Source organism: Diabrotica virgifera, chromosome 5 (assembly GCF_917563875.1).
Source record: "Diabrotica virgifera virgifera chromosome 5, PGI_DIABVI_V3a".
Lineage (NCBI taxonomy): Eukaryota > Metazoa > Arthropoda > Insecta > Coleoptera > Chrysomelidae > Diabrotica > Diabrotica virgifera.
In genome coordinates, this window is record NC_065447.1 from 40,803,784 (window position 1) to 40,827,347 (window position 23,564).

A 23,564-nucleotide genomic window follows, 5' to 3' on the forward strand; every position below is an offset into this window, starting at 1 on the left:
AAGAGTACAAGTTTTCTCCCCATGTAAAAATCTGACGCGCTCGAGTAACTGCAAAAATCCCAGCTTGGGCTCCCCTACCATAATGAAAAGGAAGAAGAGGGAGTATAAGGCACAAATAATCAGAGACATAAAAGAAAAAGCAAATAAAAACAAGCAAAACAGTTCTTCAAAGGAGTTTCAGAGATCAATACTAGGACCAAGCAAGAACAGGAAACTTTCTCCGAAACGACAGCAGGCAGCTTATTATTGATAACAAGGAAATCCTAAAAACCTGGAAAGAATACTTAATATTGTCCTTTTCATGACATTTATTCTAAAATGACATTTTAGTTAAATCTGACAGTTGTCACATTTTATTTTCAATTTGGAATAAAAACAAATCAAAATGGTTAGTCCTGTCGCCAGGGGGGGTACAACGGCCTCGTTAATTCAGATGGACTTACTCAAGTTTTTTTTATGTATTTTGACCCGTAGAACACGAATTTTTTGGGTAACAGTTGATCCGGATGTCGATAAGATTGTTATAGACCAAGAACTTGAGGAATCAAATAACAGCGATTTTTGGCAAAACAAAACAATATTTTGTATTTTTTGGGCCATTTTAAGTAAAAAATATTTCTACAAGTTTTTTCGTAGGATGCACAGTTTTCGAGATAAACGCGGTTGAACTTTAAAAAAATCGAAAAATTGCAATTTTTGAACCCGAATAACTTTTGATTAAAAAATAAAATAGCAAGTCTGCTTACCGCATTTGAAAGTTTAAGTCAAATTATATCGGTTTTGATTATTTGCATTGGTAAAAATTTATTTTTTTATTGTTTAACAAAGCTATAAACACGTAGGGTTTCCCGTGCTTTTACATGCGTTTTAACGCATGTAACGTAGAAATAGTCTTGATTGCACTAGTACCTATTCTACCTACTCGTTCGATTTTAAATGAGAAATCATAGAAACATCACTCACGCACTAGTTGTTTGTAGCTTTGTTTAGCAATAACACAATAAATTTTTAGCAATGCAAATAATCAAATCCGACATAATTTGACTTGAACTTTCAAAGGCGCTAAGCAGAATTGCTATTTTATTTTTTAATCAAAAGTTATTCGGGTTTAAAAATTGCAGTTTTTCGATTTTTTGAAAGTTCAACCGCGTTTATCTCGAAAACTGTGCATCCTACTAAAAAACTTGTAGAAATATTTTTTGCTTAAAATGACCCAAAAAATACAAAATATTGTTTTGTTTTGCCAAAAATCGCTGTTATTTGATTCCTCAAGTTCTTGGTCTATAACAATCTTATCGACATCCGGATCAACTGTTACCCAAAAAATTCGTGTTCTACGGGTCAAAATACATAAAAAAAATTTGGGTAAGTCCATCTGAATTAACGAGGCCGTTGTACCCCCCCTGGCGACAGGACTAGGTATTTTCTTTGATTTGTATAGTCTTATAAATTATACATGTTATATTTATAATATTATTATCTAATTAAAAAAAAATATTTTTTTATTATGGCGCCACCTATCGACAACTAGAATAACTAGAATAAATGTTGTAAATGTCTGTAATCACGGACGTGCGTTTTTTTCTGTCACATACAATTTAATGCGTTAGAAAGAAATCGAAAAACTGTGACGTACTGAAAGATGATCACGAGAAAAAGAATATCAACTATTAAGCGACCAGTCTAGCAGAAATATTATTTAACATAGAAATACATACAGTTGAAATATAAGACAAATGATCGGAATACGAAGAAATTACACAGGCAATTAAAAAACTTAAAAATAATAATGCACCAGGTAGCGATGGTATACCGCAGAGTGCATGAAGGAGAAGCGTTATACAGTTCTATATACAAGCTGATTCAATACATTTGGCTAGAAGAAACAATGCCAGAAGAATGGAAGGGTTTATTGTACCAATCTACAAAAAAAGGAAACAAAAAGCAATGCACTAACTACCCTGGAATAACACTCCTAAACACCACCAACAAAATCATTGCAAATATCTTGCTAGAGAGAACCAAAACATACACAGAAATCGTTGGGAATTATCATGCGGATTTAGACCGGGCCGCTCTACTACTGATAAGATATTCACAATAAAATAGATAATGGAAAACGCTGGGAGTTTGATCGTGAGCTTCATCATAGTCCTTGATCCCACATATAAACTTTTTATTTATGACCAGACCGTCGAAACTTTTTGTACTTGTTATTTGGGTGGAGTCGGACAAATTTGGAGCTTGGCGCATTATGGTAGTGGGGCGTTTGTCTGTCAAGCTGTCACGAAGTTGTCAATTTTATGAAAGAAATAAATTTATAACCACATTGGTCCTTTTATTTTAATCAATGGTTTATCATATAAACAGCGAAAACAATTTTGTTGGACAAGAATATTGGGCCATATGACGCGTCGGACACGCTAAATATTAGTCCAGAGAAATAAGCTTTTTCTCGTGACACATCCCCCTCCAGGCCGACATCAAATTTTTTGAGTAGTATGGACATCTATATTAATAACCTTTATGTTTCCTGCAGCCGATTTTGATGATATACATAGTTATAAACAAATGAAGATCAAAAAACGGTAAATTTTCGCTTTTTTCTTCTATAACCAATAAGTTAAGCATTTTAAACAAATTTGAGAGTAAGAAACTCATAAATCGTCTAAAAAATTTCAATATGGCGTTCTCTGAATATGTCTATCCTCATTGGTTGCTTAGAAAATTGCAAAATAAATAATAAATTTTGAGTTTATATAAATATTCATAACTTATGTAAAAATTAACTTAGAACCTTCTTATTACACGAATTGCTGTTACTTCTGGTGCTTAAATTATATTTTAAATTTCAAAGCAATTGGTCAAATAGTTTAAAAGTTATTTAATTTGTTTATCCCAAATTCATGTTTTTGCAACACTATAAGTCAGAAAATTATGAGGTTACAGTAAGACTTCTGACAGTTTATAAAAAAAGAACACTTATACTATTGACTTAAATAAAAAAATGACAAAAAGTTATTTTAAACAGTGTAAAATTATTTTGCAAAACACTTCGATTTTTTGTCAACTTATAAACAATTAGAATAACTTTTTAACCGTTACCCGTAGAAAAATTATTTTTTTATATTTGGAAAGACTGAATTTTTATACACATTTAGAAAGAAAAACAATTGTCCTAGTTCACATGTTTTGCAAAATAATTTTGCAGTATTTAGAATTATTTTTTGTCATTTTTTTTAATTAAATTAATAGTATAAATCTTCTTTCATAAACTATCCAAAGTATTAGTGCAACTTCATCATTTTCTGACTTATAGCGTTGCAAAAAAAATTAATTTGGGATAAACAAATTAAATATATTTAAACTATTTGACCAATTGCTTTGAAATTTAGGGTATGATTTAAGCACCAGAAGTCTCAGCATTCCGTATGATAAGAACGTTCTAAGTTAATTTTTACATAAGTTATGAATATTTATAAAAACTCAAAATTTATGATTTATTTTGCAATTTTCTAAGCAACCAATAAGGATAGACCTATTCAGCGAACGCTATATTGACGTTTTTATATGATTTATGAGTTTCTAACTCCCCAATTTGTTTAAAATACTTAACTTTTTGGTTATAGAAGAAAAAAGTGAAAATTTACCGCTTTTTGATCTTCATTTTTTTATAACTATATATATCATCAAAATCGGCTGCAGGAAACATATCGATTAACCCTGCTGTCCTCTTCGGGTCTATTTGACCCAAAAAATAATTTATTTCTTATTTTACAAATTATCGCGTTTCGTGACTTTATTACCTAATATGAGGTCTTTCAATTGCATATGAGATAAACAATCAACTTCCTGATTTTTTGGATAAAAATGAAATTGTTACCTAGGGTGCGTTCGGGTCAATATGACCCACGTATTTAAACCGTTAAAAATTACCTGTGTATGTGTGTTTAGTTGGCAATATTCTATATTGGCAGTACCTGTGTGTTTGTCAGCAGGATACGTCTGTAACTAAAAACAGGTTTCTGCAAGCTAGAAGTTGGACGGACAGCATGTCTTTGAAACCAACTGGAAAGACATGAATAAAGTTGGTTTCCAAGCAAACATTGGTCCTTTATTTTTAGCTCGAGTTTATAAGTCCCATGGTGAATCAACTAGAAGTTTGTGGAATGAAGAAACAGGTCGTAGTATATTTCAATCAACAATGTCGCTTGATATATTTACAAAAAGTTTGCAAGTAATTTGTTTTGATAACAAAACTACTAGACAGGATAGGAAACGTTTTGATAAACTTGGGACCGTGCAAGTTCGGAAAAGCGACACCTGGTTTCTTCGCTCTGCACTTTTATTCGCACTTTTAATTATATTGGCCAATCATATGGTCCTGGTTACTGGATAGTTGTCAAGGCCATAGTCCAAAAAAAATAATAAGAAGAAAAAATAAGATTTAGGTTATGTTATTAAAGAAACAATTGTATGTAGTAAATAAAATTAGTTATTAAAATGCAGTACTGCAAGCAAAATACAATTAATTAAATTTACCTTTATATAATAATTGCATATCATATCAATATTGTGAAGCAATATATAATTTTTCTTCTTAAATGACAATAGGTATGAAATGTACGTCAATTTGACAATTTCAATTGACAATATGAATTATTTAAGAAAGTTGCAATATTTCTCCGCTATTCGCGCACGATCGTTTCGCGTATCCCTTCCGAGTACTTGCACACCGCGAATACGTGAAATTTAGGAAACATAGGTAAAAAATGTACCAAAATTTTTTAACCCTGATGAAAATGTTACCGTTGATAAGCAACTAGTTGCCTTTAGAGGCCGCTCTCCCTTCAAATGGTACATTCCGAGCAAGCCAGCTAAATATGGCACAATAGTTTGGGTTTTGTGTAATTATGAACAGTAAAACTTCTTATGCTCTAAATTTGCAGATCTATACAGGAATGCATATGGTAGTGATTTGGAAGGCCACAGTATTACGTGTGATAACTTTTTTCCATCGGAAAATTTAGGACAATTTCAGAAATCTTTAGGTCAATTTCAGCAACTTGCAGAAAATATCGCGAATAAAAAAATTCATAACTCGTCTTTTTTGCTTCACGCAAGATACCACTGTTGAATTCCTAAAAATAATAAAAATGTTGTTCTTATGAGTACTTTTCATCAAATGAAAAAATCCCAAATTATTTTAGATTACAATAATTGCAATAAGGGAGCAGTGAATACTCTAGATGTCTAGATTAGCTTGTTGGCACGTATACATGCGAGAAGAGATAAATCACTGGCCAATGATTGTTTTTTATAATCTGCTGAATATATCTGCCTACAACGCGTTCGTGTTATGGGCATCAGTAAATATTCAATGGAATGAAACTGGCAAAACGGCAAATTTTTCTTGAGGAATTGGGAAAAAACTAACGAAACCAATCATCATTTCCAGAAAAAATATACCAATAGCTAAAGGCTCTCACGAATTGGTAAAAAGGGCACGAGCAGAAAAAAGTAGATTCATAAGATGGAAATGCTAGTGAACCGTATACGGACAATCTAACTCCGCCTGCTAAACAAGAACGCTATAAACTTGCCCTAAAAACGATAACAAGACTAATTATTATGTGGTATATATCATAAACATAATTGTAAAATCCATTATTTTTATTACTGTCCCAGTTGTACTAACAAATTTTAGTAGATATTTGTTACTAGGCTTTTTTGAAAGAAAAAAATACCTTTTATTTTTGTTAATAAGGTTTAATTTACATTAACAACATAATTTTTGTTTATTTAACCATAATTTCTTATTAGTAAAGTTTTATTTATCACCATTAGCTTATTTTATTTCGATTAAGAAGCGTAAACCATAGTTGGGTCATATTGACCCGAACAGTACATTTGTGTAGTTGACTCGAACGGGACAGCAGGATTAATATAGATGTCCATACTACTCAAAAAATTTGGTTTCGGCCTGAAGGGGGTTGTGCCATCAACAGGATATTTTGTTTCCTTATTTCTCTGAACTATATGTTAAATTTATGAAAATAATAAATTTATTACCACATGGCTAATTTTAACAGAATCTACCATAGAAAAATTTTTACAATAATCTGGTAACCTTGTCGGACAATTTTCACGGGGCATATGCGCAGTCGGATGCGCCGAAGATGTCAATTTCCTGGAATTTTTTAATTTAGTACCACAGATGTCATTTTTAATTGGTAATGTTTTTACATGTGTAATGCATATTGGATCACTTGTCGGACAAAAATAGTGGGTCCAAAATTTTCAAACAATTTTCCGAAATTTTCCCTCTTGTCAGAATTTTTTTTGAAAATTCGAGGAAAAAAACTACATGACGATGTTTGTCATTGCTCAAGGAGTATTTATACAAATTTTTCCAAAATTCTTCCTCTTGTCGGAAATTTTTTAAAAAATTTTGGGTACAACTCTACGTCACGCCCTTTTAAATGTTGTACTTAGTGTGTACCAATTTTCAGCTAAATCGAGTCAAAAGTAACCGAGAAAAACTGTTTTAAAAAATTTTTTGACAATGCCTCCTCTTAAGGGCGTCAATAACCTAAAAGAATTAAGTTTTCTGTTTGTTTGCCCCAACATTTTTGTCAGACAAAAACATTTTTTGTTTAAGAATATAATTACTTGTAACCTACTACTTTTGTCGGAAAAATGGTTGTGAAGATAAGGGATGCACGAACCCAGCATAATTTAAAAGTATAGTGTAGGTATTAATAAAAATTAAATTTTTTGTCCGACTGTCGATTTGCCCCAATATTTTTGTAGGACACTTAGATTTTTTGATTTAGAATATAATTACTTATAACCTCCTATTTTTGTCGGAAAATGGTGTAAATAAAAAAATTCCAGGAAATTGACATCTTCGGCGCATCCTACTGCACATAAGCCCCGTGAAAATTGTCCGACAAGGTTACCACATTAGTGTAAAAATGTTTTATGGTATATTCTGAAAAATTGGCCATGTGGTAACAGATTTATTATTTTTATAAATTTGACATATTATTTAGCGTTTCCAACGCGTCATATGGGCCAATATTTTTGTACGACAAAATTGTTTTCGCTGTTTATATGATAAAAACCATTGATTAAAATAAAATTACCAATGTGGTTATATTTTTTTTTCTTTCATAAAATTGATAACATCGTGACAGCTTGACATACAAACTACCATAATGCGCCAAGTTCCAAATTTGTCCGACTCCACCCAAATAACAAGTACAAAAAGTTTCGACGGTGTGGTCATAAATAATAATTTTATATGTGGGGCCAATAACTATCAGGTGTTCATAGAGTTTAACCAAGCATTTGATAAAGTATGCAGGGCTAGAATGTGGATAAGGATGGAGGAACGATGCTTTCCAAAAAAAAAAGTCAGGTTGATACAGATGTGTATGGAACTGTTACGATGTAAGGTGAGAGTTGGACAACAATGCTCGGAGACATTCGAAATAAACAATGGACAAAAACAGGGAGACGCACTTTCACAACAACTCTTTAACTTAGCTCTGGAATACATAATCAGAAGTGCAAGAAAAACCGACTACAGTATTTCATCAAGAAGGGCCAAACTTACTATTGGCATTTGCAGACGACATCGCCTGTCTCTTGTAGACAAAGAGACAAATAAATCTGTCGTTGGTTTTACCACCTACTCAGAAAGATTGATCATGATTCAGTTAGAAACATTCTCTAAAAAGATAAACGTTGTCCAAATATATGCACCTACTGCCGACAAAGATGAGGCCGAGATAGAAAAGTTCTACATGCAATGGAACGAAATCATAAGATCCACAAAAAAGATGACATATTGTTGGTGATTCAAGAAATAAAAGAAATCGCAAATACACAGCGAAAAAAGAAAGATGGCCTTCTTAAAGACATAAATGGAAAAAATATTATCGAAGTCAAAGAGAAATTAAAAAAGTAGAAGACATACATAACAAATCTGTTTGAGGATAATAGACAAGAATCGGAAGAAATAAACAGCGAAACACGACCAGAGATGATAATGGAGGAAATCGAACAAGCAATACGAAACGCAAAAAACGGAAAAACTGTAGGTCCAGATGAAATACCTGCTAAATTACTGAACTGTCTAGACTCTAGAGTAGACGATGAAACTTTACCGGTACTACTGGATCTCTTTAATGAAGTATAAAAACCTGAAAAATCCCTCAAGAATGGTAGGTGTCCACCTTTGTAACAATACCAAAAACAATATTTGCCAAAGATTGTTCGGACTATAGGACAATATCACTAATAAGCTATACCCTCAAAATATTTCTAAAGGTGATTCATGGAAGATTATACAGAAAGCTAGAATATGATATAGATGATACCCAATTTGGACTGGAACAATACTTGCGTTCCGCAAAGGACTTGGAACAAGAGAGGCACTGTTTGCGTTTAATGTCCTCTCTCAAAGATGCTTAGATATGAACCTGGATATTTATTCCTGTTTCATCGACTTCGAAAAAGTGTTAGACAGCGTCCGACATGAAAAACTAATAGAATTATTGAAAAACGGAGATATAGACAGACGAGATTTACGAATTATCATCAATATGTATTGGAATCAAAAGGCCAATATAAAGATAGAAGAACATGAATCCGAGAATATTGATATAAAGAGAGGAGTAAGACAGGGTTGTGTTCTGTCGCCGCTACTGTTTAACCTGTACAGTGAAGCCATATTTCAGGAAGCGATAGCGGATGTAAGTGATGGAATCTCTATAAACGGAAGAATAGTAAATAACATAAGATTCGCTGATGACACCGTTATAATGGCAGACACCCTGGAATCGCTACAAGAATTGCTAAATAGAATTAACGATTATTGCATTCGATATGGACTAAAAATAAACAAGAAAAAAACTAAACTTATGATTGTCTTAAAAACAGAACATGGAAATAAAAGGTTAATGTTAGAGCAAACCCAAGTAGAAAAAATTTAAGACATACAAATATCTGGGAACCTGAGTTGATGACAAAAATGACCAAAGAAAAGAAACTAAAGTCCGAATTGAAACTGCAAGGCAAGCATTTATAAAAATGAAGACACTGCTTACAAACAAAGACTTTCAGCTGTCTCTCAAATTGAGGGCTCCAAGATGCTACATATTTTATATATTGCTATACGGAATGGAAGCTTGGACATTGAAGAGGCAACACATAAGAAGAATAGAAATGTTCGAAATGTGGTGGTACAGAAGAATATTGAAAATTCAGTGGGTTCAAAGGATTACCAATGTTGAAGTACTACGACGTTTAAATAAGGAGCTAGAAATTATGAAAAGTATAAAAACTAGATAACTGGAATATTTGGGTCACATTACCATAGGAGAGAAATATGAGTTGCTGAGAATTATTATGCAAGGAAGGATCCAAGGAAGAAGAAGCATAGGAAGAAGACGCATCTCCTGGCTGAGAAACCTTAGAGAATGGTTTAACTGTAGTTCATTACTACTATTCAGAGCAGCAACCGACAAAGTGACCATAGCTATTATGATATCCAACCTCCGATAGGAGAGGGAACTTTAAGAAGAAGGCGATATCGGTTTAATAGGAAACACCCGATTAAGGATGAAGGAAGCAGACAAGATGGGGCTCCTAATCAACGAAAATAAGACGAAATATATTTATCTCAGCCGCAATAATCAAAGCAGAGACAGAATCGGTCAGAACATCACCATTGATGACTTTAACTTTGAGCGTGTTAGATAATTTAATAAGTATCTTAGAACAACAATAACTGAAGGCAATGACGGATCACAAGAAATAAACAATAGGATACAGGCCGGCAACAGATGCCCTTTTGCCTTCCAGTACCTCATAAAATCGAAACAACTAACAAGACGTACAAAGATCTTCTTCTTCTTCTTCTTCTTCTTAGCCTTCTATCGTCCACGATTGGACATAGGCCTCTCCCAACTCCTTCCATCGGTCTCTATCCTGAGCAACATATTTTCAATTTATTCCGGCTACCCTTTTAATATCATCAACCCATCTCATATGTGGTCTTCCTCTCGGTCGTTTACTTTGGTAATGTCTCCAATGTTGTACTGTTGCATTCCAACGTTGGTCTTTTTGTCTAGCAGTGTGGCCTGCGAAGCTCCATTTAAGTTTGTCAACTTTTGTTGTTATGTCCTCGACTTTTGTTTTTGATCTTACCCAGTCGGTTCTCTTTTTATCTGACAGTCGTATACCTAACATTACTCTTTCCATTGCTCTTTCTGTTGTGGCTAGTTTATTCATATTTGCCTTGGTTAGGGTCCAGGTTTGACATCCATATGTCATGATAGGAAGGATGCACTGGTTAAACCCTTTGCTCCTGAAGTATTGGGGTATTTTGCGGTTCTTAAGTATCCAACTAAGTTTTCCAAATCCTGCCCATGCTAGTCTTGCTCTCCTAGAAATTTCCCACTTTGGTTCTCTTTGTCAAGTTTCAGGATTTGGCCTAGGTAGATATATTCCTGTACTTTTTCTATCTCACTGCCATTTATAGTTATACGTCTGGGGTCATCCGTGTTTGACATTATTTTTGTTTTTCTCATGTTCATTTTCAGGCCGACGTATTGGGAGCTGCCTGCGAGTTCCTCTATCATAATTTGCAGTTCCTCGAATGAGCTCGCTATAATCACAATGTCGTCAGCGAATCTGAGGTGGTTTAGCTTCTTGCCATTAACGTTAATGCCATAGTTTGACCAATTTGTCGTTTTGAAGACGTCTTATAGGGCTAGGTTGAAAAGCTTTGGCGATATTACGTCTCCTTGTCTCACGCCTCTCTTAATGGGGATGGGATTTGTATTTTCGTGTAGTTGTACTATCATAGTTGCATTTTCATATATATTATGTATAAGCTGTCTATATCTCGAACCTATTCTACAATTATTAATAGCTTGTTCTATGGCCCACATCTCTATAGACGTACGAAGATACAAGTGTATAAAACAACTACAGTCGGAAAAATGAAAGAATGCCCATGAACGAACATATAAAACACGCTGTATTTTCCGTCACCGTGTCACAAAGAAAATTGCCCAGCGCAAGTACATGTAATAATAATTAACATATAAAACACGCTGTATTTTCCTGTCACCGTGTCACAAAGAAAATTGCCCAGCGCAAGTACATGTAATAATAATTATTACATGTACTTGCGCTGGCCAATTTTTTGTGTGACACGGTGACAGAAAAATACAGCGTGTTTTATATGTTCGTTCATGGGTATTCTTTAATTTTTCCTACTGTATACGACCTAAAACAACTATATGGAAAAATCCTAAGGAAGATCTTTGAGTATGTGCTGGATGAAGCATCAGGACAATATAGGATAAGAACTAACAAAGAGCTCGAAGAACCAGACGCCAACATCATAAAATAAATAAAATCCAGAAGACTCCAATGGGCAGGGCACCTCAGAAGACATACTGACCAAAGAACAGTAATGCTGGTGTGGGAGGAAGTCTTAACTGGAAGAAGACCACGGGGACGCCCTCAACTCCGGGGGCGAGATAATACAGCAGGAGACCTAAAAGCTATGGGCATGGAGAATTGGATAGAGGTTGCTCAAAATAGAGAACAGTGGAAGCATGTTTTACAACCAACGAAAGGTTTTAAAGCCACGGATTTAGTAAGTAAGTAAAAGCTATTTAACGTACCAACTGTTTAGCCCCTAAAGAACATCGTTCAGTATTCTTCGTGTGATATCCTTGACATTCCGAGGAGTAAGTAAATACTTTTCCCAATGAACATGGTATATCATAGTCAGCAGGAGACACCTTTACCTCTAAAACACAAGACAGTTTTTTGAATAAATATTATAATAAAAAGTACACTCAATATTTGTTTTATTAATATCAACCTTAACTTAAACGATATTCACTCGAAATTGCTATTAAATTGTGTAGAGTATACAAAAGTGTAGAAGGCGAACAAGTACTAGTTGATGTAGCAGTAGTGACTAAAGCAGTAAAACAGCTTAAAAATGGAAAATTCACCGGCCCCGGCAGAATATCAGCAGAATTGATAAAAAAACGGAACGCAGAAATTGTTTAAATCTCTTGCATACATATTCACAAAGTACGTCCATCGAGAAAGCATCCCAGAAGAATGCAAAACAGCTTTCATGACATCGATATATACAAAAGGTAACAAATTAGGCTGCAATAACTACCGAGGGCTATCAGTAACAAGTACGGTAAATAGGATCTATGGAAGAATAATCAGAGATATGATCGAATACGAATACAAAAACCAAGAGGAAGAGGAGCAAAGCGGGTTTCGAGCTGGTAGATCTTGCACAGACATCGTGTTCTGCTTGAAACAAATTATAGAGAAGAAACTAGCACGGAATAGATCAACACAACTTACATTCATAGATTTAGAAAAAGCATATGATAACATACCTATCTCGAAACTATGGCAGGTACTCCAGGAAACTTCAATCAATCATACACTCATAAAGGCTGTTCAGAATATATACAACAACATGGAAACCCAGATAAAATTAGGCAACAGAATATCAAAACCAGTCAGAGTCAATAAATGCCTACGACAGGGGTGCTGCATATCACCGACACTTTTTAAAATCTACATTGGTAAAGCTCTCCACCAGTGGAAATCGAAATGCAAAGGAATGGGCATACAGGTGGACGATGATACTTGTTTGTATACCATACAATTTGCCGATGATCAAGTAATATGTGCAAATGACAAAGAGGATCTCGAGTACATGACACAAAAATTGAATGAGGAATTTGAAAAATGGGGTTTGATAATGAACATGGAAAAGACGGTGTACCTCTGCGTAGGAGAGGAAACTACTGACCTGCAACTGGAAAACAATAAATTAATAAAACGATGTGAAGACTGTAAATACCTAGGAATAAATTTTAACAAAGAAGGAATGGATGATGCAGAGATAAACAGTAGAATAAATAAAGCTAGAAAATTAATTAAATCTCTGAATGGAATTTTATGGAGTACTGAAATAGGAAAACAAAGAAAATTGAGAATATATGACACAATGATAAAAAGCACACTGCTGTACGGATCTGAAACTTGGCATCTGAAAGAATATCAAATAAGGAAAATAGAAGCCACAGAATGAATGCACTAAGAAGAGCAGCTAGAAAAACGAAACTTGATAGGGTTCGAAACAACACAATTAAGGAAGAAATGGGTCTAAAAGAAACTGTGACCGACTGCATAGATAGAAAACAGTTTATATGGTATGGGTATGTTAAAGAATGCCAGAAGAAAGACTACCAAAGAAAGTAGCAAAATGGATACCACCGGAACACAGGAAACGAGGAAGACCAAAGAAATCGTGGATGGAAGAAGTTCGAAGATCGATGAGCGAACGAGGATTGACAGAGGACGATTGTAATGATAGGACGCGATGGCAATTGGGCATCGGACAACGTCGCAGGATTTTCTAACCCGAATCTATATACAATACAGGGTAGCGAGAAAGTATGGAAACACGATAATTTATCGAAAACCGCTAAAACGGTTTTTATAGATTTTGGTGGGTAAGCAACTTCTAAGGCGGCCGATATTATAGTAGTAATTACATTGTTGTCAAATCTTCCGGTTTTCTGGAAATCTAATGAACTTTCTTATTTCAAATGGAACACCCTGTATATTTTTTGCGTTTTGAGGTCCTTAAAAAATACTGATTATTTACCATCTGATATTCGCTATATCTCAATGCCATAATTTTGGAGTTATTGCTACATTTATTAAAAAAAATTTAAACAAATTATTAGAAAATTCAATTTTTTCTGCCTGGGTAGACATTATTTTAGGTTGTTAGGATTATTGGGAACAAAATAGGTCTTTTGTAATTTTCCTCTAAAGTTATAAACAATTTAAAACTGAAAAAATCGAAAAATGACGAATTTTAAGGTTAAAACACACAAGTAAAAAAACAATTTTTGAAATTACGAAGTACTTAAATTCAAGCTTAACCTTCTTCTATCAGTTCTCTATAAGAATTTTTTGGCACGTTTTATTATAAAATATTGTGTTTTTTAATTGTTAATGAACATATATGAATGCGCATATGAGAGGATGAGTGGTCGGGCAACATTAACAACTAAAAAACAATGTTTCAAAATAAAATGGGACCAAATTACTTAACGGTATCTGATAAAATGGAGTTTGAACTTGAATTTAAGTACTTCGCAGTTTCAAAAATAATATTTTTTACTTGTATTTTTGAACCTAGAAAATAGTAATTTTTTGTTATTTCTTCAGTTTTAAATTGTTTATAAGTCGGAAACGATTAGCTTTAGAGGAAAATAATGAAAGACCTTTTTTGTTCCCAATGATCCAAAGAATCTAAAATAATGTCTGCCCGTGCCATCAAAATTGATTTTTATAATTTGTTTAAAAATATTTTCTTAATAAATGTAGCAATAACTTCGAAATTATGGCGTTTAGGTATAGGGAATATAACATAAAAAATAATCAGTGTCCCTTAGGAATTCCAAAACGCAAAAAATATACAGGGTGTTCCATTTGAAATAAAAAAGTTCATTCCATTTCCAGAAAAACAGAAGATTTGACAACAATGTAATTGCAACTATAATATTGGCCGCATAAAAAGACCTTTACTCACCAAAATCTATAAAAAATCGTTTTAGCGGTTTCCGAGAAATTACCGTGTTTCCATACTTTCTCGCTACCCTGTATATACAAAAGTATTGATTTGTGGATCGATTTCTTACGAACACCAGTCTAATAGACAAAGAGAAAAGGCAACAACAAATAAACACAACATTCAGAAAATAACTACAGGGTCTTGTAAAGACCTCTATACCAGCCAAAGATCACAAGACAATTTTCCGACACGAGTAAGGACTCCCGTAAATTAGGGAGCTGAAATATTCTGGCTCATTCATTACAGTGTCAGAAGTAAGAGCAGCTTTAAAGAAAATAAACCGCGGATCACCTGATAAAGATAGACTTAAAATTAAGGCAATAAAAGTAGGAGAGGAGAAATCCCACTAAAATCAGTAAACGAACTGTTTAATAACTGATTACATGAAGGTACATGAAAGAATTATAAACGGAAAAGCTAAAGAAGAGGATGGAATAGAACCAACAATGATCAACTGCATTGGCGAAAAAACCATAGACTGGTTCTGGATAATATTTAATGAAGCATTGAAGCAACACAAAATACCAAAAGATTAGGAAAATAATCTTGTTCTATCAATTTATAAGAAAGGGGCAGAACCAACTGGGAGAACTATAGAGCAATTTGTCTAGCACAAGTGGCATTAATAGTACATTGTTTACCGGGTAGGAAAAGCTTAACATTCCTGGACGACTGTGAAGATTGCTAAGTCGAGGCGCAAGCCGAGACTTAGCAACACAGAGTCCAGGAATGTGGCTTTTCCTACGAGGTAAACATACTATTTTTCCGCAAATCGTTTAAAATTCGACAGATATTGATTGATTTAAAAAAAAAGCGATAAATTTATTCCCAAATAAATGGTGCTTTGAAATTCCTAATAAAATTACTTGGGTTACTATGGAAACGTATTGAGGTTGAATTGTCAAACTTGACAATGTTTTCTATCATTTATGTAGAACACTAACAACTGTACGGAAATATCATTTCCTTACAGTAAGGAAATGACATTTCCTTACAGTAAGGAAGTCCTGACTTTTTCTTCAAGAAATTTTGACAGGAATGTCAAAATTTCCTGGCGATTTGCGGAAAAAGTATTTTTCTACAACCGTGTTAAAAATGCAATTTTTAGCACTCCATACGAGCGTTAAAAATGCTACTTTAAGGCACTAGTGCTTTAAAAAATTTTTAAGGCACTGCAGTTCGTATTGATCGTATAGACAATTTTGATGTAATGTCAAAAAAATATAAAAATGGAATGTCAGTCAAATTCAAGTAAAAGTTTTTGTAGATATTGTCCTGTAATTACGTTTCTAGAAAAAATATTGTATGATATGCGTGTTAAAAAGTACATTTTTAAGGCACTGATGTGAATTGCAGAACTCGCTATCGTTCATTCTTCAAACTTTCACATGCGTGCCTTAATCGTGTACTTTTAACACTTATATCATAAATAAGTATTAAAAAAATAATAACGACTAAAATAATAGCCGATATTGAAAAAAAAAAACTAAAAAAAATAGTCCTTCAGAAAACAGACATACAACGCATAATATTTTTGTACTGAGAAACATAATAAAAAGACAAATAAAGGCAGGGGAGGAACTAGTATTAGCATTAGGAGACTCGAAATCTGTATTTCATACAATAGACAGATAAATTCTTCTAGTTTTATAATACAAGTATTAAAATCAATATTGAAAATACTAGATTTAGTACATACATTATTTCACGGTTTTTGCTGTAAATTTTAAAGAACTGCTTAGATTGAGATGAAATTTGGCATACGCGTAGCTAACATATCAAAGAAAAAAAGTGATATGGCGCCGATGTGTGCTTTTGCCCTGGGGATGACCTTCACCCCATCTCGAGGGTGAAAAAATATATGTCCAAAAAAGTCCCGAAATGGATAATCTGACTAATTTTAAGTAACTTTTGTTTTATAGAGTTTTTTCACCAAATCAATAATTTTCGAGTTATTTGCAAGGGAATATGTTTATTTTTCAACGAAATAGCCACGTTTTTTTCGGCGGTTTTTCGCAAATAACTCAAAACTTAAGCATTTTGTCGGAAAAACTATTCTTAGCAAAACTATTGCATATAAAAAGTGAAAAAAACGGTGTATATATTAGGTCTCTATACCTAGCAAAAGCAGAGTTATAGCTAATGAAAAATGGGTTCATATTCGAAAAATCCCAAATAGAATAATTCAATGTGAAATATCAAAATAGTGAAGCATTCTTGGGGAAAATATATTACAACTTTTTTAAAGTGTTTAAAAAAATCTTTGTTTCTGTTTTTATAAAAAAAAAATTCTAGCATCAAATGTAAGCAAGTTACGCTCAAAATAAACTTGGTCTCTTTTGTCTTGGCAAAAAAAAATCAGGAAGATCACCCCCCAATTAGCAACTTAAATGAAATTAATCGTTACCGCTTCACAAGTTACTTTACTTATATTGTGTTTATATGATCTGTAAGTTTCATCGATTCAAAGTGCTTATTTTTGAAAAAATTTGGTTTTAAATAAAGTTTTTAAAAATTTAATTTTTGAAAAAATGCTTTTTTTCAAAGTACCTTAAAAATTTTTAGAGATACCAAAAATCTTAAACAATAAAAAAAGTCGGATTCACTTGTCTGAATATTTTGTATTTATTTATTTTTTTGTAAGACAAAAATTGTTTAAGATTCGGTGTTTCTAAATTTGCATACACTCATGATAAGTGACTCGTTCAAGCCCTTTTAACTACAGCTCTTTCAAAAGTAAGGACTTTGAACCGATGAAACTTACAGATCATATGATCAATACATACACGAGTAAAAAACTTGTAAAGTGGTAACAATTAAGTTCATTTGAAATTCTAATTAGAGGGTGATTCTCTCGATTTCTTACCAAAAAAAAAGGGACCAACTTTATATTGAGCGTAACTTGTTTACATTTGATGCTAAAAAGATTTTTTTAAAAAACAAAAATAAGCATTTTTTAAACACTTTAAAAAAGTTAAAATGAATTTTCCTTAAAAAATTGCTTTGTTTCTTGGTTGTGGCACGTTAAAATATTCGATTTGACGAATATGAACCTATTTTTCATTAGCTATACTCTGCTTCCACTAGAGGTATAGTGACCTAATATATACACCATGTTTTTCACTTTTTTACGTGCTATATTTTTGATAACAATTATTTTTCGACCAAATACTTACTTTTTGAGTTATTTGCGAAAATCTTCTGAAAACGTGGTTATTTTGTAGAAAAATTAACATATTCACTCGCAAATAACTCGAAAAGTATTAACTTGGTGAAAAAACTTTATAGAACAAAAGTTGCTTAGAATTAGTCATTTTATCTATTTCCGGACTTATTTCGAACATATATTTTTCACCCCCAAAAGTGGGTGAAACTCACGGTTTCACCCCTATTCAGCGGTCCCCATAAGCGCGGTCCCCGATTGAGCGGTCTCAATACAGCGGTCCCCGTTTCAGCGGTACCCCGATTCAGCGGTGCCCAATTCAGCGGTCCCCATAAACGCGGTCCCCAATAGAGCGGTCTCAATAAGAAAATAATAATATGACAATGATAAGTAATTAGTTTTATTGTAGGATATTATTTTAACTAATTCTTGTTTGAAAATATACAGGTAATATCTAAGTATCTGGTATATACCCCAGTTAATAGGGAAAAAAATCATCGATTTCACGTAAAGATGTTCTACAGGGTTTTCAAAGTTTTAAACGGTAGATGAGGGATAACTGATAATAATTCCGTGAAGACGTACAGCTTTTGCTTTTTTTTAACAATTGTAAAGAATGAAAAAAGCAGTTTTTTGACTATAAAACGTTTCTTGTACATTTTAGAGAAAAATGTTTCAAATAAATGTAGATCTTAAAAAGTTCTTTAATTTGGTGGTAAGCATATTGTAATATATAAACAATTGACCGAGATAATTGCAAAAAACCCTCATTTTTGCAGTAAATTATAAATATTAATAACTTTATTTTTTGCACAATGACGTAAAATTTAATGACTTTAAATTATGTCAATTAATGAGTTATTTACGTGTGCTAAATTTCAACCAGATCGACCAAATAGTTTATAAGTTATTCAATTTGTTTATCCCAGAGAGCAATTGTTTATACAACTGTTCTTGCCCTACAGTGACTCTGTGAGATATTTAGCAGATCGCAGTCGATTATTTGAGACTTTAATTTTAAGACATGTTAAAAAAATTTTAGCATTTTATTGAAATTGTTATTAAAAAATACTGTTTGAAAAAGACCTGACTTTTTAGCTTATAAACAATTAGAATAACTTAGATATTTTTTATGTTCCGTGCTTGCATGTAGGCTCAATGAAAAGCTGATGAAAAAATTCATATAAAAAAAGAAAAAATAATTTTATATGACAAACAGAAATCAAGTTCGCATTTATTTTTTAATAAATCATATTTCCGTTGTTCATAAAAACTAAGAGCTGAAAATTGAACAGATTGTATATGAGAATCTACATTTTATGATCCAGTTTATGAACTGCCTATGCAGTGAAATAATAAAAAGTTGTGACCCTTTAAAATGATAGAAAATCATGGAAAAATCAATTGATTACATTTTTTTTAATTATTGAATTTTACAATTATTTCGTAAGAATTCTGTAAATTTTATTAAATAAAGTATATTATTAAGATAAATATATAATAAAAAATATATATTAAAAAAGAAAAAATAGTTTTATATGACCAGTAGAAATCAAGTGAACATTTGTTTTTTAATAAATCATATTTCAATTGTTTACAAATATTAATAGGTGAAAATTGAACAGATTTTATTTAAGTATCTACATTTTATAATCCAATTTATGGATTGTATATGCAGTGAAATAATAAAAAGTAAGGACCCTTTAAAATAATGGAAAATCCCTAAAAGTAAATTGATTACATTTATTATAAAAGTTATTGAATTTTACAATTATTATTATTTTGTAAGGATTCTGTAAATTTTATTAAATAAAGTATATTAGTTAGATAAAATTCTATAATAATTATAAATTAATGCAATACATATTTTTTTTTAATTTGATACTGCCTTAATAAAGTAGTTTTTGTTTTATTATAATTTTATTCGATGAATCTATTAATATTTGTCTAGGTAAGCATCTAATAAGTATAATAGTACATTGTTTACCGGGTAGGAAAAGCTTAACATTCCTGGACGACTGTGAAGATTGCTAAGTCGAGGCGCAAGCCGAGACATAGCAACACAGAGTCCAGGAATGTGGCTTTTCCTACGAGGTAAACATACTATTTTTCCGCAAATCGTTTAAAATTCGACAGATATTGATTGATTTAAAAAAACGCGATAATTTTATTCCCAAATAAATGGTACTTTGAAATTCCTAATAAAATTACTTGGGTTACTATGGAAACGTATTGAGGTTGAATTGTCAAACTTGACGCTTATAAATTTAATTGCTGGTGTTCTCGAAAGTAAAATGATAAGTGATGATGAAATTTCCATTCCTGGGACTCCTCCAGAGCTGGTTGAGGCAGTGAATACTGCTTCATTAGAATTATTGCCAAAGAAATCAAGAGAAAAGTACGAAAATGCATACAGACGTTTTATGGATTATCGCATGAGTAAAAATACGAGTTCTTTCTCAGAAAATGTTGTAATGGCATACTTCCTAGACCTTTGTTTAAAGATGAAATCTTCAACATTATGGGCCAATTATTCAATGCTGAAGTCAACCCTTGCACTTAAACACAATGTAGATATATCTACATACTCAAAACTTCGTTCTTTATTGAAACGGCAAGCTCAAGGTTATAGGGCAAAGAAATCTAAGATTTTAACGAAGGAAGAAATTGAAAAATTTATCCAGGAAGCTCCAGATAAAGAAAATTTAATGATTAAGGTAATTTACAAGGTTTTAATAGCAATGTGTTTTCTATCATTTATGTAGAACACTAACAACTGTACGGAAATATCATTTCCTTACAGTAAGGAAATGACATTTCCTTACAGTAAGAAAGTCCTGACTTTTTCTTCAAGAAATTTTGACAGGAATGTCAAAGTTTCCTGGCGATTTGCGGAAAATTATATTTTTGCATTATTTAATGATCTATGTGTAAGTTCAATAATTAGAATTAAATTTCTGTATTCGTTTTAATAGTAATTTATTTGAATAAATTTATATAATTAAGTACAAAAATTAAAAATAAAAGAATGTTCATGAATTTTAATTTGATTATTCTAGTCAACGTCTACAACTTACAAATTGCTTCTTTGCAAGTTATAGTTCATCTTCTACAAAGTGTATTTATTTCTTTAAATAAATCATCTAGCTCAACTTCGTCAAGAATGACTGCAGCGCGATTGAAACATTTTTTCTCTTCTTCTTCCAGGCTTGTCGGATTTGTCGTACTGGCATCATAAATGACCATCATTAAAAATGCTCGTTGCATAATGTAGTATTATTTTGAAAATACATAAATAAAACATCAAATTTTTGCAAATTATTTACCATATTACCCTACTTTTTATGCAATTGCAAAGCTATATATAGGGTGATTTTGGGACAATTTATTGTTTGTTTTATCAAACTCATTTTTTATTGTTAAAACTACTGTCCCCAAGAGGGTCCTGTTTTTACTCATTTTCCTGAACGATGCCTCTCAAACTGCATGCTGCAGAACCAGACGCCGCTGAAACGGGTCGGTGGAATCGAGAACCGCTGAAACGGGGACTGTTAAAATGGGGTCTTACCGAAACTCACCCCTAGGGCAAAAGCACACATCGGCACAATATCACTTTTTTTCTTTGACTTGTTAGCTATGTGTATGCCAAATTTCATGTCAATCCAAGCGGTTCTTTAAAATTTAGAGGTTTTGCAATATTTTACCTTTAAAGAACGTACTAATTGAACATATAAATCAGTTGACAAAGATCAGAAGATTATTTAATCCTAGAAAGAGAAGGGAAACTAGGAAATAGCCTGAGCCCTTAAGTATTCATAATGGTCATGTATATATTAATACAAAATAATCGATCTAGAATGAGGATCCTCCAAGCAACAGTTGGATATTCTTCTTCTTCTGGTTCCTATCCATTTCGGATGTTGGAAATTATATTGGCAATCATGTTCTCAAATTCCGCAGCCATGATACTCTCCTTCTGCCGGGTCCACGCTTACCTTTGGCTTTACCTTGCAATATGGACTGCAGCAGGGTGTAACGATGCTGATTTCTCATAACGTGTCCCAGATATTGCAGTTTTATGCGTTTGATGGTAAACACAATCTCCGATTCCTTCTTCATTCTTCCTTCCTTGAACTTCCTTGTTCGTGATCCTTGCTGTCCAGGATATTCTCAGCAGTCATCTATAGAGCCACATCTCAATTGCTTCAAGTTTTTTAATAGTGGCCTCTGTAAGCGTCCATGCCTCCGCTCCGTACAATAATATAGAGAAAACATAGCATCTCAAATGTCTCATTTTTGTATCTAGGAATATGTTGTGGCTTTTGAAGATGGCGCTCATTTTGTTAAAAACCGTTCTTGCCTTTCCTATGCGGCACTTGATTCCCTGTGTGTTGTTCCCCTGTTCATTTATAATAGTTCCCAGGTAGAAATACTGTTTTACGCGCTCTATCTGCGTTCCAATAATGTATAGATGAGCTCCGTTTAGATCCTCCTTGCTGATAATCATTTGTTTGGTTTTTTGGGTATTAATGTTTAGTCTGTTAAAGAGATAGTTAAGAAAGAGAAAAAGAAAAGTTGAGAAAAATTCGGACAAAAAATGGAAAAAAAACAGCACAGAAAACGTAAAAATATTTTAAAGAACACTGAAAAACCTGAGAAGCAACAAAGAAAGGAAACTGAAACAAATAATGAACAAGGAAGGAACAATAATAAACGACGATATGGCAATAATGGAAAGATAGTGGGAACAGTTCCAGCTAATACTGAATGGAAATCAAGAGAATACAATGGAGAAGGAAAGCCACATCAAGAGAGTATCCTTGAGAAACACGGAAAATCCAGAAACTATAGAAAACGAAGAACTGGAAGAAGCAATAAGAAAGATAAAGATTGGAAAAGCACCAGGAAGCGATGAAGTAGCACCAGAAATGATAAAATATATAGGAGTAAAAGCAAAAGAAAAATTTTTATACATAAATAACCTAATATGGAAGAGAAAAGTAATACCCAGAGGATGGACACATGCAGTAATTATACCTATATACAAGAAAGGAAACACAAGAGACTGTAAGAACTATAGAGGTATATCACTACTATGTATAGCAGCAAAAGTATACGAAACCATAATAGAAAGGAAAATCAGAAAAGAAATAGAACTCAAATTAGAGGACGTACAAAGTGGATTCAGGAAAGGACACAACACATAAGACCATAACATATTCACCATGCAACAAGTAATGGAAAAAGCCTTAAAGAAAAATAGAGAAACATATATCTGAGCTTTATAGACACGGAAAAAGAATTCAACTCAGTAAAAAGAAAAGACATATGGGAAATCCTAAAGAAGAAACAGGTTTGTGAAGAATTGATAGAAGCAACAAAAAGTATATACATGAAAACAACAACTACAGTAAAAATGTTAAATACACAATCAGAACCATTTGAAACAACTCAAGGAGTTAAACAATGGGAAAGTCTCAGCCCAGTGCTATTCTTAAATATGAGAGATGAGATAGTGAAAGAATGTAAGAAAACTTTTAAGAAATACTGCATCGGTTGGAACAGAATGCAAATGATAAACGCTGAGATGTGTATATTTGCAGACGACATAGTATTAATTGCGGAAACAGCAGAAAAACTGAAATACAACTTAGATAAATGGAACATGGAAGCAAGTAAATACAA

General features: G+C 32.7%; 1 protein-coding gene across 3 annotated transcripts in view; it reads right to left on the reverse strand.

Annotated features, from left to right (window-relative positions):
* LOC126885699 (uncharacterized) overlaps positions 1-23,564 on the reverse strand; it is a 56,742-nt gene that overhangs the window by 27,014 nt on the left and 6,164 nt on the right. For all 3 annotated transcript variants that reach the window (XM_050652413.1, XM_050652412.1, XM_050652411.1), the window contains exon 2: positions 11,709-11,836. In XM_050652413.1, the coding sequence (XP_050508370.1) occupies positions 11,709-11,836 (128 nt within the window). The remainder of the gene's footprint in view (positions 1-11,708; positions 11,837-23,564) is intronic.